The 16,987-nt window shown below is 53.5% G+C and overlaps 1 protein-coding gene across 4 annotated transcripts in view; it reads right to left on the reverse strand.

The window, feature by feature from the left end:
* LOC128748307 (FRAS1-related extracellular matrix protein 2-like) overlaps positions 1–12,317 on the reverse strand; it is a 34,301-nt gene extending 21,984 nt beyond the window's left edge. For 2 of the 4 annotated variants that reach the window (XM_053846949.1, XM_053846950.1), the window contains exons 1-3: positions 6,670–12,315; positions 4,001–4,090; positions 990–1,136 (exon numbers count right to left, since the gene is read on the reverse strand). In XM_053846949.1, coding sequence (XP_053702924.1) covers positions 990–1,136; positions 4,001–4,090; positions 6,670–11,671 — 5,239 coding nt within the window. In that variant the 5' untranslated portion in view covers positions 11,672–12,315. Of the gene's footprint in view, positions 1–989; positions 1,137–4,000; positions 4,091–6,669 lie in introns of all 4 variants that reach the window. The other 2 variants (XM_053846948.1, XM_053846951.1) reach the window with 2 other exon arrangements.
* Positions 12,318–16,987: the final 4,670 nt, after the last annotated feature.

The raw sequence follows: 16,987 nt of genomic DNA on the forward strand, positions 1-16,987 counted from the left end.
AAAAATGGGCAAACAAGCTTCAGACCAATGAAATCACAGCTGTTGAGTGACATTCCAGCGTTTCCCCAGCACCTACAGCCATGACCTCGACTTGCTGAGTGCAAACCGTGTTAATGACGGGGCACACCGGTGCAGCTGTGTGACGGTACTCTCCAAGAGATGTGTCTCATGCGCCAGAAGACGGATGTTTGTGTTTGGTCTCAGCTGAACGAACATTGATAGATAACAGGAAAACAAGGCCTGAACCTTCAATGGCCTGATGCTTTCTTTTGGAGCAGGAATAAGCATGCTCCGTATACAGTTCCAGGCTGAGAGCCCCACTGTTCCGCTGGTCTGCTGAGCAGAGCCACAAACACGTCGGGCTGTGAGGCTTCACCTGAGCAGCTGCTCACCTGACGAGCGTAGAGTGGTTCAAGCTCATCCCTGTGTGTCACCAGCTTGCTGGCTCACGTTTCAAACTCCTCCATTTGACCCTGATCCTCCTGCAAATATCAAGCGGCGTAGATGTGGTGACTTGACTCCTCTATGTGGGGACGTGGCTCCTGCCACCAATAACGTGGCCCCGCTCTGTCTGTGTGTGTGTGTGAGCCACGCTGCAGACTGGAGCCTCTCATCTTCACGGACTTCACCTCCATCAACAGTGAGTCGCAGGTGAAAGTCGAGGGAAGGACAGAGTCAGACGTGGAACTGAGTCATGTCAGTGGTGTTGATGGTGGATCTGATGAGGCTCCAAGTCTGAGGAGCACCACTCACGTCGCCATTGAACCTGCAGCCAGGTTTGTTGTTTATGTTTCACAGTTAAACAGCAGTCAAAGTCTTTGAACAATACTGTGACAAAACTGCAGCCAGTTCAGCGGCTCATTTGGTGAAGAGCCGCATGAAAGTGGGGAGCGGCGGGTTGTCCAGGCCTGACCTACCATATCCCGACACGTCTCTTAACTCTTGGTATTTATCTGCTTGTTAAGCGAATGACAGAAAGCCAAACTCACCGACGAACGCCGTCTCTCCCAGATAGCCTCTTCGCACCAGCACCACCTCCAAGAACTTGTCTTCCTCATCCACCACGTAGTATTCTCTCTCCAGAGAGATCCAGGCCCAGTCCAGTCGGAACTGCTGTCCTTTCAATGTGTTCCCACCTGCGTTGATCGGAGGAAACCAAAAAGCATGTCACAAGAGTGATCCTGTTGGTCTGTGACTGCTTTCACAGGCTCCTTCCTCCGGGGTGAAGCAGATGAAGAGTGAAGGGCCTGAGCCCCTGGAGCTCCAGCATGCTCCACCTTGACAGAGCTTCTGCTGAGGAACACACTCGGGCTGAACCTGCTCCTGGAGTTGGCCCCAATGTTTGATTTAACCACCAGAGGTCACTTGATTTTGCTCAACACAATAAAGCGCATGACAGGGAATGGTGCGGGGGACCATCGATGTTCAAATCACGATGGCAGTGCGGTGACATGGAATGATCGTGGAATGTGGACCGATTCATGCCGACGTTTGTTTGACTGGATGCTCTGTCAGCAGAACGTAAGTCTAGTTTGAACACGTTTTCAATACTAGGACACATGAACTTTTTCACATCAAACATATGCAACTATGATGTTGTCAAGACCAGGTGGCAGGGGAGGCCTCCACATAGTCACAAAAGGATGGATGTGTGCGCAGACACCTGAAAATCCTGTCATGCTCAGCTCAACAACAGCGCTGGAGCGTGGCTCTTGGCCCCCCGCGACTCGGCCTGACACCACCTTGCTCACCAAGCACGTAACAAGCTGGGACACACAGTCCTCTCCCGTTTGAAGTTTTGGGGATCCACTTAATAAGTGTGAGGTTTTTCACTGACGTCTGCAAAGGCAGACGCATACAACCCACGGCACCGCTGAGGGGAAGAACAGCTCGGGGACGAAGGAAATCATGGCTTGCTTCAGGCATGTGTGTCAGCCTGAGTGTGTGAGAGTGAAAGCACCAGTGTGACCAAGACCAGCTCCATGCACTGTCCAATGATGACACTCAGTCAAGTCAGGGCTATTCAGGGTGAACCTCCACGTGCAAGTATTAAAAAGCTCTGGAGTGAATCATGACAGTGAGACGACACACAAGTCTCTTTGCTAACACTGTAGACACCTTCCTTCTGCTGTACTGATCCTAAAATGATGAAAATGATTGCAATCCTTGTGAATAGCTCTTTTGAAAACACACAATTTGAAAACAAAATGGCAAAACAAAAAATCGAGTATTAAAAAAAGAAGAAAGAAATAAGTATTAAGAAAAGGCTCTCACAAGACAAAAGACCAAAAATGCTGAATGGATTTATTGACATCTTCTTGGAGCCTTTCATTTTTCAGCCAACCACACACAGAAAACAATATAAGTGGTTCAGATTCGGCCCCTTGGCTTTGATTTGTTCTAGGGATGGATGATATGGACAACTAAAGTTTTCAGGATAAATGTTGTCATGTCAGCGACAATGATGAGGATAAAGCCATGTTCCTTCTCCTCCATGTGTCGGACACTGCAGTCTCTCTGTTTGATGATGGAACTCAGGAGTGGAGTTTGTCTCCAACACCATGGTTTGTTGACGTCTCAATAGAAGAGTGAACTCTGCAGTGCAGAGATGAGCAACTCAATGTTTCAGGTCTCTGGTAGAAGCCGCTGGTGTCTGCTCTGCCAGCTTTATTGAGGGCTTCAATGGAGCCCTCTGTCTGTCTGTCTGTCTGTCTGCTGTGTCTCATGTCTCTGAACACTTGAACTATGGAGCAGTCTGGACACAGTTCCTAGATGCTGCTGAAGAAACATTACCAAGGCAGAGGAGCACCTCAGAGAACCTGTGAGGACCACTCCATCTCATCAAAGAAACAGGGATCCAGAGAGTCAGAGTCGACCAGTGTCATGACCAGAGGTTCAAACTACCATGGTGAAGCATAGTCCACCACACTCTCCACAACTGACCACACCGCCGTCAGCGTCTCCTCATGTTCAGGTGTGCACCTCCGATGCAGCCAGTGAGCCGCGGGTTTATCCAGTTTATGGTGAGATGCAGAAGTGTCACGGTGGAGACTGTGTGTAGTGGGATATGGTGCACCATCAGTTATGGCCCGTCCCTAGTTTGGACACACGGAGATCACCTGCAGATGGCACACGACAAAGGAGGAACACAGGGGCGCTACCCAACATACAGCTGAGTGACAGAGAGTCATAGCGCTTGAGCACCAACAGACCAACTCTGTGGATCATGTGCGTGCAGATGAGGAGCCTGTGTGGCGTGTGCATCCTCCAGAGCTGGGAAGTGAAACATTCCAGCAAGTGCTTCCTGACACCGTCCCTGCAGATGAGCCAGAAATGACCCGGCTCTGCCTGTGAGCTGGGCCTGGCCCTCAGGCCTGGGGCTCTCATTACCCACCGCACATATCAAACGGCTGACTGAGCCGGAGGCCTGAGCCACTCTCCGCCTGCGGCTGTGCCTCGGAGGCCTGCTGAGCGTGCATGGACGTGTGTGACTTCCGTATGCTACCGTCACAGAGCGTGTCGCCGCTTCCTTCTATACGTGCCGGCGATGGTTTGAATGTTTGCCTCTTATGAAGTGCTTGGCATCAGCCATAACCTTTGTACCTTTCAGCAACATTCTGCCCAAGCGTTTTGCCATGAAAGAGTGAAGGCCAGTGGGAACACTCATTTTCTGCTTCTCTCTCCATCACCAGGGGACGGAAGGGGGCGACGGAGTGAGGGGGAATGTTTAGTCATGAGGAAATCAGTTCCTAATTGAAACCTTTTCAGATTTCAGTCCAGACTTGTGGGCGGGGAGAGACGCAGCCACTGCTGCTCTGCAACTCAGTGACTGACTGCTTCATCCGTCGCCGCTGATTTCAGGCAAATGAGGGACATTTACAGGATTAAAGTCTTGATTTCATGCACATAAATGAGGCGGACTGAACGCCAGCCGACAAACACTGATTCATTTTTCCCCGGTGCAACGCAAGAGAAAACATTGAAAGTAGAGCAGTCCTACCTTTGTCTTCCACAGAGAAGTGGAACACATCCGAGGTGGCATTTTCTTCATTCCGCAGCACATAACAGATGTTCAGGTCATCGATATCAGCTGGAAGAGAAGGTCCGACACATTTTAGAGGAATGCATTCGTGCCTTTCAGGTTTTATGTTGCGCCTTACGAACCTTGAAAGCCAGACAACTGTGTACCTTTTCCACAACAGACAAAAATCCACCGATTCATTGATACCCACCATCTGAGGGTACTCTTGTTTTCCACCTAAACATGTCCAGCCCCCAGTTTGTATTTGGATTCTGCCTGTGTAAAAGCCAGCAGAGCCTGGGTTTAGCTACCTGCTCTTCAAACGTCTCAATGCTGAGCCATAAGATGGTGGTAAGACCTTTACCAGGACAGGTCATGGTTCAGAATCAAGTATGAAGACCTGTGACGCGGTGACGATTGAGACCAGGGGTTCCGAACCATCGTGCCGGGGCCCATGCTTGGGCCGCCAGCGCCCCCTAGAGGACAGCTAGAAGGTTTCTTGTTCCAGCCCTGTGGGCCGTGAGAGGCTGAGTCTGAACCCATGAGCCACGTATGGTGGCAGCAGTGAGTCAGTGAACTGACTTGGCAGCTGCACATCTGTGTGCACCTGCACCTGCTTCTGCTGCTGGTGGGACTTCTCCATGACAAATAAATATCTGTGCGCTGGTCACACGGTTTCATGTCACTTCACAAGGTTTTGCTTTGTTTACGTGTCAGTAGATTCAATATGGTTGTTGATCACAAATGAAGTCAAGAGTCATGAGTCACTTCTGTTGAATGGCCCCGGGTCCATTTGTTCTGGGGAAGGTGGCCCAGATCGGACGGGCTCAGAGCCCCTGATCCGGAGCATAAAGTCTTCAAGGAGAATGGTTGGGGTTCATGTTATTTGCCTCCTGACATTACAGTTGAAGTGATTAAGTGATGCAGTTAGCAGGGATTATAAAGCACGAAGAAAACATCATGCTTGAGGAACCTGCGATAGTGAACAGGCATGAGTTTAAACCAAGACAACGAGAGAACACGCGTGTGCTGTGAAATGTTACTGCATCATCCAAGCAGAAGTCCCAACGCTAACTGCAGTGGTGATGGCGGAAATGGCTTCAGACGCTCCCTGAGGATGCTCCAAGCACGCTCCTTCTCTCAGAGCTGTCCTGCTGCAGCTGGGTATCGGCAGGTGGCGCCTATCGCTCTGCCTCGCTCTTATCGCCACTCAGCACCAGCCCTTTTCCAGCCTAATCCGGGATGATACCGGCGCGAGCTGAAACGCACTGCAGTTTAATCCCGCCAGCTCTATGTGTCACCACCTTCCGGGAAAAAAAAGGCGACGGAGGATCTTCTAATGACAGAGGAGGCTAAGAATGTTGAAAACAGGATTTACACCAGCACAGCTGTTTTTCCGCACATTTCTCAATGACAGGTCTGAAGCGCTCGCAGCGTCGTCTTTACAGTGCAGCAAAATCGTTGGGGCTGCGAAAGGGCTTGGCCCCTGTGAACCGTCTCTCTCAATAATAGATGCCACAGGAAGGAGGTTCATGAAAAGATAAAGCCCTGGCCTCTCGTGCTACTTCATCCACCTCTCTTGCCTCTGCTCTCATGCACATTTCAATCAATACTCTCTGCTCTGGAGAGGATTTACTGTCGCCTGCAGTTGTGGATCTTTGCAAATAAAGGTCGAGACAAACGAAGAGGATCATGAAATATTCAAAGCCAACACCTCACGGGACGTGCCCTGGAAACAGACTGAGTAAATACAGAGCAAGAGGTTGTCTCTTCCAGCCCACTGCTTCTGCTGATGGCTTCATCCTTCCCAACTCACACCCTCCTGGCCTCTTCGCTCCACCCAGCCCCACTTCTCCCCTCGTCTCCACTATCTCACCAGCCTCCCCGGTGCTCGTGCTGATCTCTCAGTGTGTGGACACAATCAGAAAGTCTGCCACCTCTGAGGTCACATTTGAGCTCCGCTGACCTGGGGTTCAAGCTGCACACCATGTTCCTGCAGGCTCAGGTTCTCCTTGCTCTTGGTGATGTGCAAACATTTGGACAGTAGTTGGGTGTGAATTCAGCCATCAATGACGTTACTTTGAGGTCAATCCTTTCAGAGTGTGACCTATTTCCTTCAGTAACTTTGTTTTCCATGTCTGAGCTTCCCTGGGTGCATGCATTTGACAGAGCAAGGGGCTGTGAGTGCGGGCAGAAGCTGAACGTCTCGCTGGAAGTCGGTGACGGAACTTGACTTCAAATGGCAGCTCGACCTTTTCAACAAGATCACTGTCTCGCCTCATTGAACAGCCAGCGCAGAGAGCAGGCCACGTGACACCAAGACGCTCCCCCGATAAATGATTGAGGCCTGAGGGTCTGCAGGACATCTGTGAGGAACATCCACCGCCGTTTGACGGCTAACGCTGCTCCAAAATACCCCGCACAAATGAAGCGTTGATGAAACTGCATCCTAACACAGAGCTGTTTGGTGAGACCTTTCACCGTCAAATGATGCCAGTGTACCGTCCTGGCGCCAAAGCTCCGTGCCAGCGATCTGACTGACTCTGCCTGTAATAAGAGGGCAGGGGCAGCAGCATGCACAGTGGTGAGGTTAGTGCGTCTGGGTTAGGGTTGCGGCTCCTCCTGTGGGAGTGCTGCTGAGCGCTTACCTTGAGTAAAGGTGTCGATGGAGTCGTTTCCTCGGCCCAGATGAACCATGTAGCCGTGTTGAGGCTGGGTGCTGACGCGGAAGAGCAGGGTGAGCGGGCTGCTGTCTCTGTCCTCTGCCTTCAGGAGCTTGGGTCCGATCGGGAAGCCAAGGTGGCCTGTGGGTAAGACTTTCAATGTGGGGGCTCCCTTATTCACCACGATCTGAGGGACCCCATTATCAACAGCCACGATGGAAATCCGCATGGTCTGAGGCCTGCGTGTTTCAAAGACGGTGTCGGGGAAAACGTAGAAGTCGGAGTGCGTGCCATCGGTCACAGTGAACGAGAAGGAGTCTTCCGCCGATTCAGTCCCGTCGTGCAAATAAGAGATCAGGTTTTCGTTGAGATCTTGTTTGGTGAAAGTGGTGATGGGTCGGGACTGGTTGTAGAGGAGCTTGCCGTGGACAGGCAGCTGTGTGACGGTGAATTTGAGCAGCTTCTCAGGTGTGTCCTGGTCCTCAGCGGTCAGCTCGAAGGGCGTTATCAGCCTCCTCTCTCCCTCTGTGACCAGAAGAGCGTTCACCGTAACCACAGGCTTCTTATTGTCCACGTCGACGATGGAAATCCTGAAGGTTCGGAAAATGGGGTTGTAGCCGTCCGTGACCTCAAACTCAAAACTGTCCATCTTCAGCTCGTCGTCGGAGGTGTGGATGTAGTAGACCTTGCTGCCAGCGAGCTGGAGCTGGGTGAAGGAGACGATGGGCATCCCGGGCGTGTCCGTGCACTCCAAGTGGCCCCTCACCGGGGCTCGGGTGACGGTGAAGAGCAGATTCTCATCAGGACTGTTAATGTCTGAGGTGCTGAGGAGGTCTGTGGTCAACGTCACGCGTCCGCCCTCTCTCAGAGACACGCCTTTACTGACCACGTCGGGGAAGACCATGTCAACGCTGTCCACGCTGATGTAGAAGTAGCGATCAATCAGGGCGTTTGTTCCGTCCGTCACGTCAAACTTCAGCAGGTCTCGGACGCCCTCCTGTCCGTTGTGTGTGTAAGACAAAAGTCCAGCGTCCACTTCAGATTGTGTGAAATTCATTCCTTGGGTCACGTTTTCAACTGACCCTGAAGGGGTCCTCCTCTGCAGAAGACCCTGGCGAGGCTGGAACCTGACGACATACGTGAGGGCGGAATCCTCCGAATCCAAGTCTGTGGCACGGAGCACCTTGTCGCTGATCTCTTTGCTCTCACCAACGTCCACCTCCAGGCCATCGTTGACCAGCATCCTGGGCGTCTCGTCGTCCACGGCGATGACCATCACCACGGCCGTCTTCCGCACCGAATATTTCCCGTCCGTCAAAATCACTTCAAAGCTGTCCTCTGTTGTCTCCGAGTCGTCGTGCTCGTATACGATAGTCGACGCCTCCCGAATTTGCTCCAAAGTGAAATTCGTCACCGGCACTGAGCCGGTGGGCAGCTGGTTCAAAATGGCACCATGCTGGGGGGGTTTGGAGATGAAGAACATCAGCTCCTCGGCCGGGACGTCCGCATCATCCCCGTTAAGAACTGGCGTGTCAATGACAATGTTCATTCCTTCCATCACAACCATCTCCCTCAGAAAGATCTCTGGCTTCTCATCATTTGCTGGGACGATAAGGATTGGGAAGAAATGGTTCTCCGAGAAATTGATGCCATCGGAGCACCTGAACGTGAACCTGTCCTCCACTGGCTCCACGCCTTTGTGAATGCTCTGCACAAAGTGGATACTCCCCTCCCTGATGTCCCTGATGGTGAAGGCGCTGATAGCTGTGCCGGACCTGGACTTTTCGGAGCCGGGCGCAGGAGAGATGTTCTCCACGTAGCCAGCCGTGGGTTGGACAACGATGGTGCACAGGATGTCCTCAGCTGGAGTGTCAGTATCATCAGCGTTCAAGTGCTGAGGCCCGATGGCGGACTTCTCTCCTTCCATAACACCGAACGGAATTCCAACTCCCACCTCCGGGGCCTGGCTGTCGACAGGAAGTATGGCTACCCTGACTCGCACACCGGTGACCTTGTTGCCTCCCACCGTCCAGTCATCAGACATGTCTGTGAGAGTTAGGTTGAAGGCATCCGACTGAGAAGCCAGGCCAATCTCACCACCGGTGTGAGCGTAAACGACCGCGCCGTTCATGATGTCGGCTTGTGTGAACCGAGCCGCCGGAACTCCTCTGAGCAGGATTTCCCCCCGCAGCGGCGGATCTTCCACAATAAAGGTCAGCTGGAGGTCATCGGTGTCATCGTCACGGCCTTGTATCACGCTGGCGGTGATTTCCGTGGCGCCGTTTTCCAGCACGTCCAGGTGGGAGCCCACGGTCCCGGCCGGCAGACTGAGGGTTGGCGTTTCGTCATCGACAGGCTTGACGTTAACTTTGACAGTCACGGTGACAACGTGGATCCCGTCGCTGACATCCAGCTGAAACTCGTCGCTCGGCGTCTCTTCTCCACCGTGCACGTACGATATCCTGCCCTCGGACAAATCCTCCAGCCTGAAAACTCCCTTCGGCTCTAGATCAGCGAACGCTGACTGCAGCTGTCCGTGTTTCGGTGGCTGGCTCACGGTAAAAGTCATCTTCTCACTGGCCGTGTCCGGATCTGTGGCATCCAGCTCCGCCGCGCTCAGGATGTGCATGCCGCGTTCAAAGACGGTGAAGCCGGTGTTGGTGATCTGTGGGGGCTTGTTGTTGACAGGCTGCAGGTGGATGGTAAAAGTCCCTTCGACGCTGTTGCCCGCCGTGTCCTCCACAGCGTAACGGAACTGAACGACATGCGCTGTAATGCCCAGCTCCATGTCCGGCGGGCTGTAGGAGACCTTGTGGTGATTGACTTGAGCTTGTGTGAACTCAGCAATTTCCGTGTCGGGGCTGTCCGTCAGAACGAGAGAGCCGAAGGCCACCGGGTGGTTCTCGTCCGTGTCTGTCGGCGGGTGGAGGACCGTGTACTTGAGGTCACGGTCTTCAGAATCCAGGTCGGTGTAACGCAGGACTTCTTTGCTGAAGCCAGTGAGCTTGTACTCTTGGACGGCCATCTGCAGGCTGGTCCCGGGGAAGAGCTCCGGGGGGACGTCATCTACGGGCAAGACTCGGATGATGAAGGTGGCTTCTCCTGACTGGTTCGGGGGGTCATTGTCGTCCTGGACCGTGAAGACAAACTGATCCGTGACGGTGTCGGTGTGGTGCGGGCCGACGTGCTTGTAGAAGAGCTTTCCATCGGTGATGTCCTTCTGCAACCACTCCACCACCTCCTTCTCATAGACCTCGTCCTCGGCATTGAACTTCCAGGACTCGGGCTCCTGCGGCGCGTCGCTTTGCCTCAGAATGACTGCGCCCGTTTTGGAAAAGGGAGAGACGACGGTGAATTTGATGGTGGAGTCCTCAGAGTCCACGTCGGCAGCGCTGAGCATGAGCGGGGAGATTGGCATCATCTGGTGTTTGAAGAGAAGCAGGCCGGTGTTGGCGTTGACGATCGGCGGCTCGTCGTCCGTGGGAACAATGGTGATGGGAAAGAGGAACTCCACTTGGTGTTTCCCGTCGGACATTTTGAAGACGATGTTGTCACTGTGGGTGTCGCTGCCGTCGTGCTGGTACACCACGGCTCCCGCGAGGAGGTCGGAGGGAGTGAAAAACTTCCTGCGGGTTCCCAGCATCATCAGGTGGCCATGGCGCAGGCCGTCAACCACAGTCACCGTCACGGAGTCCAGGTCGTCCTCGTCACTGATCTCCAGGTTGCGGCCACTCACCAGGGGCCGTGACTGGCCCTCGTAAAGCAGCTGCCCCGTGTTGCGGGTCACAACTGGGGCCATGGAGTTCATGGGCTTGACCACAACCATGAAAGCGAAAGGCTCCGACACGGCCCCGTCCGTGTCCACCACTTCCAACTCGATCTGGAAAATTCTCTCCGTGTCCGAGTCCAAAGATGGCGGCTTGTAAGCGATCTTCAGGTCCCGGAGGTCCCTCTGGTAGAAGGAGGTGATGGGCAGGTTTCGATCGTCCGTGCTGACCACGTAGCCCTCTTCATACGACAGGGGTGTCGTGATGTTGAAAACGAGCTCACCAGAGTCGGACTCTGCATCCTCCGCCGCCATCATGTCCGGGGTGAGGGCCGTCATGACAAACTGGCTCACCTCCATCATCATCATGGACACAAAGCTGGGTTTCGGGGCTGTGTTTTCCTCGCCTTCTTTGATCCGGATCATCAGATGAAAGTACTCCTGCTTCTCCAGGTTGCCCTCCGTATCACGCAGCTCCACCACCATGGGCACATAATCCCTGTTGGGGGACCTCCTCTCAGACGTGTGCTCGTAACGGACGGCCGAGCGCGTGAACTCATCACAGTCCATCATGGAGGAGAGCTTCCCTCCATCCACCAGCCTGCCGTACCTGGGCAAGGCGCCGCCGGTGCTGGTCAGGGCCGCCACCTCACACTTGTGAGACTCTCTGTCGTAGGTGAATTCCAACACCTTGCTGTCGATCGGATGGCTGACACCTTTCAGCTGCTCCACAGTGACGGGCATGTTTTTGGTCAGCAGCTCCAGTTGCGTGAAGACCACCTCCACCTCCACCATGAAGGGAATGATCACGGTTTCTGTTTGCGCATCGTACCTGAGCTGGAGTCTCACTCTGTCCTTGGACGGACTTCTGGATCCGTAATGAGTGTAGGTCACGTCGTTGGGTCCGAAATCACAAGGGAACTTCTTGGGCGACAGGTGCCCGGGTCTCTGGGAGAGCGGGTCGTTGTCCAGCACGGTGATGCCGCAGCGGTCCCCGGGCTGAGTCTGAATCACCAGGTCGTTGATGGGGTCGATGAAGACGGACCTCCCGAACGGCACGCGCACGCCGTTGTTTGCCACCAGAATAGCATCTTCAGACAGTTCAGAGCGGAGCGCGTAAAACAGTCCGGAACTGTCAACCTGCGCGCCAACGCTGCACGCGAGGGACACGCAGAGGAGCGCGCGCACAAGCATCCTGGCGTGGGACGCGGTGGCAGTCATCCAAAACTAGGACGCAAATGAAGTGTCCCGGTGCCAAACTGAAGCGAGGCAGGAGGACGATGCGTCCCTGCAGGCGTCTCCAGCTCATCCAGCGCGCAGGAGTTTTAACTTCTGCCACCTGAGAGGCTGAAGTGAGGAGCAAGCCTATTGGACGCTTTTTTTCCGGGGGGTGGGGGGTGCGCGTCCTGGGGCCGCGAGCCAGTGGCCGGCACAGCTGTTCATCACACAGGGGCGGGCGGGGTGTGTGCGAGAGCGCACAGCAGCCCGCGCCACGCTGTCTCGGATAGACACTCAGGTCCAGTGATGGAAGTCGCTGTGCAGAATAACTAACATTCTACTAACATGTAGAACCACTCCGGTCGGCCGTCCGCACATGTGCGTCTTCCTCTGCGCCGTGACACGCGCCGGCATCAGAGCCACTTCAGTGCGTGCGAAGACCCGCGTCACGCGCGACAATTCCTGAATCAAAGACGGTCGAACTTTCTGTTCAGGTTTTGAGAATGAATCAAGTGTGAATGCAATAAGCGCAATAAAGTCCCCGGCGTCATATGTCATGGAAGTCTGACGTATATTAGCGAGAGTAGAATTTCCACTGATAACTGTAGCGCTGTGACCAATGTTGTCCAATAACGAGGTCACTCTGTCTAGTTCAGACCCGTCCGTCCAAACAAGTCATCGAACATCAACTCAACTCAACAAAAGCCGGAGTCTTGGGGGGATAATGTCGCTCCGCAGTAGGTCACAGGCGCTGGAATTCAGAACAAAAACAAAGGCTAAAGCAGTCATTCGGGCGGCGTGTATCCAAAGTGACATCACTACCGTGACAAACATCTTCAGAGGTGCATGAAGTACGACTAAAACGGCTAGAATAAAGCAGGCCTCAGACCTCAGAACACCAAGGCAGAGATGATCACGCTCACGACAAACGTGCTTGCTGCGGCTCCTTCTCAACTGTCCAAATCCAACGACATCTAGTGCCACGAGGCGTTCCTTCCATCACCATGACAAGGCTCACCAGCAAAGCGCCAGGTCACAGAACTAGTGCCTGAACACGTGACACGGGTCAGTTAGCCTTCTGCTCATCTCACGGGAGTGTGTGTAGTTGCATACTTCAGATGGAGTCAGGTGTGACTGCTCTTGACACACACATGTGCCACAATGAGACACTTGACTGAGGCAGATTCAGGGTGGAAGGCCAGTTCAAACAGAACTAAAGCCAAACTCACGACAATGTTCATCGGCATCACGCTCACACCAAACCATGACCTTCCCTCACTCCACTGGTTTGCAAGGCAACAGACCTGCAGCCCAGCGTGTTCCTGTCGAGGACATCTGCCCACTCCTGCCGACAGTCCTGGTTTCACATTGTAAATAAGTAAACCCAATGGAAGGTGGTTTTCACTGCGCCTCTTCCCCCATCTCAAAGACGATGAGGACAAAATCCTGCAATAATTGCCTGCGTAATTGGAGGCTTTGGCCTCCTTTCTTTTTTAATAGCAAGTTACCATTTGAGACAGATTTGTTGTGATTGTGGGGTCAAGCTCTCGCCTCCTACCACCCAGGACCAAAAAGCAAGAAGCATTGGAAGCTTTTTAGGGCCTTGTTATTTGGAAGCGCTGCCAGCTTTTCCAGCTGTCGCACACCTCCCAGAGAGCGTTCTCTCACGCGGACAGAGCGTATAGGAGGCCAAATCTAAAAGCACGGATGGTGCTTAAGTTGGCTGGTATAAAATAGTGGGAGGCAGTGAGCAGGAACAAAGGGGCCGCGCACGGGAAAGGGCGTTATTAGGGCCCGGAAATGAGAGGCCTGAGCACATTTTCACCTGGAATATAAAGAGTGGCATTCTGTTTCCCACAAACTCTTATTTTCTTTGAAAAAGGAATCTGCAGCGTCTGTATTGAGCTCAAGACTTTTGCTTCTTCCCAGCAGATTCCTCAGCCGTCAAACTTTTATGCAGAAGCAACCGGAGGAATGAGATGCGACGTGTGCCGGAGCTCAGCCACAAGCAGGTCTGGCTCATGAGCGCGGCTCCAACCTCTCAGAGCTGCAGGGCCACTTGCTTCAGCTCTGAAGTGAGGGCAGACCTGGAAGGAAGGAGGATCATGACGGTCAGGTTATTCCAGAGTTCCGTGTGGAGGCTTTGGAGCTGAAAAACAACCCTCTCTTTGTCATCTGTGACGCACGCACAGTGAATCCGCTTGCTTTGGTCTGGCGCAGCTGAAAGTCTAAATGGGAAAGCACACGGACGCACATCTGCTGCAGCTGGGTTACAGCCGTGAAACTGCCGCCATTCAGCAGAGGCCCGGGAACTCCTTTCTCCAAACAGCCTGGCAGTGATGCTACTGCTCTGTAATCATGGACACAATGACTATGTGGCTTCACACCGACATTTACTGTCTGGTTTGTTCCTGTGTCTCACACAGGCATTTCCACTGCACCTCGTCTGCGTGTGTTTGCCTTTTACTTACAGCAAGGTCCTCCTCTTCTCCACATGAATGGCCTGGGAAGCAGCGGCTCATCCGGGGTGCTGCTCTTAAATTAGGACAATTATGGGCGTCTAACGTCACAGGCCACACCAACTGCCAGGGCAAGTCTCTATTCAGCGAGCTGGCGGGGAATGAATGACCTGACAGCAGCTGAATGTGTGAGCGGCCCCCCGCTGAGTGCCATTGCTTTTGCTTGAACAGAGGTGACGGGTGTCAAGTATGGCACACTTCCTCACACATCGCACTACGATCACACACACACACACAACTCCACCGTCCCCATCACTGCGAAGGCAAGGAGCACACGCGCCATATCAGCCACGGGAGACACGCACCTCTGCCAGATGTTGGAGAACAGCATGATACATGGCGCCCTCACTGAACAGGCTCAAAAACTAACGACAGACCAACCCGAGCGCTGGAGTTTACCAAGCTAACGGGGTCGATCGCCATCTGCTGGTCACATATTGTATTTCATGCGCTGATGAAACGGGGCCAGACTCCGTGAGAGCGGCTGAGCAGGAGGAGGAGCTGCTGGAAAGCACTTCGGCTTGATCATGCTGAGGAACAGACTGACCAAGGGAGGTGAAGAGGGAAGTGTAGCCATGGTGGAATGGGTGGACATGACTGACCAGTGACATCAGAGACGAGCATTCAGGGTGAAATGGGGGAAAGGTTTGAGGGAGTGGTGTTGTTGTTCTCAGGGCGGACAGAGAGAGAACAGATGTAGTGGGATGCGAACTTCGGTTCATCCCAGATCAGCATCAGCATAACATTATCACTCGCTCAGCATCAAAGAAGTCAGAGCACAGACTCAGAGACTGGATCGACGGCGTTCCTTGTGTCCATTACACCAGTGTTTGTCACCCTCTCTCTGGCCACGGCAGCCGTGGTTCACACCGCCACAGGAACCTGGGCCACTTCAAGTCCTGTAGAAACTCCCTCTTCACTGGTGAAACACTGCAGCTCCTGCCTTTGTTTCCCGTGTGTCCAGAAAGAGGCGGCAATACGGCTAAATAGATCATGGTTCATTGATGTGCTGACTGACTTGAAATCACTGTTTGGATGGGATCACTTCTCTTTTGATGATGTGACTGTAGTTTCCAGACAAATCCTTGGCTTCTCTGCCTGAACTTGCTTCATAACAACAATGATTCTTCCTCTCTTCACATGTATTTGGTGGTGCGTTTAGTTGTTCAGAGCCACCTTTTAGAGCCCAGAGCAGACGTTGACAGTCCATGAGCATCAATACAGTTGAGTGGAAGTCAGACAGGTCAGGTTAGCCGTTAGCTCTGTTAGCTCCTCACCTTGGTGGCTCCTCCACACCTTCTCACTGTCATGATTTCATGGCATCATATCGCCGCCTCTGTCTCCGGACACATGAGGTGACGCTGGATCATTTTCCCGCGCCACACCTGACACGCTCTCACCTGGGTCTCACCTGAGGGTGAAAAACGCTACTTGACACAATATCACACACAGAGAACTGAGCAAATCCAGTATGAGTGGACAACACTCTGTCGGCAGAGGACCATTTAACTAACATGTTGCGCATGTTTCTAATGAGACGTATGAGATTATTCTCCCACAACATCAGTCAGAGACGGACCTCCAGGGGTCCTTGTTGGAGGTGACAAAGGTCAAGATCAGAGAGGGGTCAGTTCATGTGGGGTGGTGTGGAGGTGAAGGACACAGACTGCTGGAGATGGAGAGGCAGAGTGGACTGGATCGGTGGGACTGGCTGTGGCCGGTGCTCGACTGGGTGCTGACACCATCTGGTGGCTTATAGAGCTGGACCTCACTGCTCCTCAGCCAAGGGATGGTTTTGCTGGGGAAGACTGGGGACGCAGGTGCAGATATTTAACATCGTTGTGTGTGTCCCAGGTGGCAGTCGTAAGGCGGCCCATCAAAACCACATCAGAGAGCCGTGGCTTCCTCCAGACGCCCCAGGCATGGAGAGCGCTCCGAGCTCCTGGAGAGGTACAGACTCAGGTCCAGAACATTCCAGTGAGCAGCTGGTTTGACACACACTCTTCATGTTCCAACTAGCTCCGTCTCTTCACCTCTGAAGCCAGCCGCAGGAGCCAGCTGTTCCACGAGAACCAGTGACGTCCACGACCACTGGAGCACGCGCTCAACTTTGGATTCCAGGAGGATGAACTTTCTTCATGTTTGTTTGACCGTGTTAGCATGTACTAAAATGGACAGGACTTGAGTTAGCTGACTTGAGCTGTCTTCAGACAGCACAGCTGACGGCTCAGTGGCGGGAAAGTGACGCAGGTGACGGAGAAATCCATGCAGCAACAGCTGCCTCAGGACATCCACCTCCAGCCAAACAAGTGGACAGAACATGCTGTGGGACAATGGTGTGTGTGCGTGAGACGGCGTCAGGTGCCATACTGCACGTGATCGTTTTAGCTCGGGGAGTGCTGACGTCAGACAAGAGGGTTCGGCGGCATCGTGCCGGACAGGAGAAGGTGATCTTGATCTGGCCCGATCGGCACTGCTGCTGGGCAGTAGCATGCACGCAGGCGTAGCTCTGCTGTTCCCACCACAAACCCTGCTGGCGGTTTGTTCTGGGCACCGAGGGGCCTGTCACCCCGGGGCCAGCGACCTAAACACGGCGCTCCTCAGTGTCATCCGTCTGACCGCTTCCTATTTTGTCCAACTGAATTCAGCTTCCAATCTTTTTTCCACGGACGGTGAGGTTTCCCTCCCTGTTGCCAAACGTCCTCTCTTGTCTCTGAAGAAGACCTCCAGGTGTCCTACCTCATCTGACCAGAAGAGGGCAGCAGCAGGCCACTGAGGCAGGCGCCCCCTGGTGTCTGTG

The sequence above is a fragment of the Synchiropus splendidus genome, chromosome 17 (assembly GCF_027744825.2).
Source record: "Synchiropus splendidus isolate RoL2022-P1 chromosome 17, RoL_Sspl_1.0, whole genome shotgun sequence".
NCBI lineage: Eukaryota > Metazoa > Chordata > Actinopteri > Syngnathiformes > Callionymidae > Synchiropus > Synchiropus splendidus.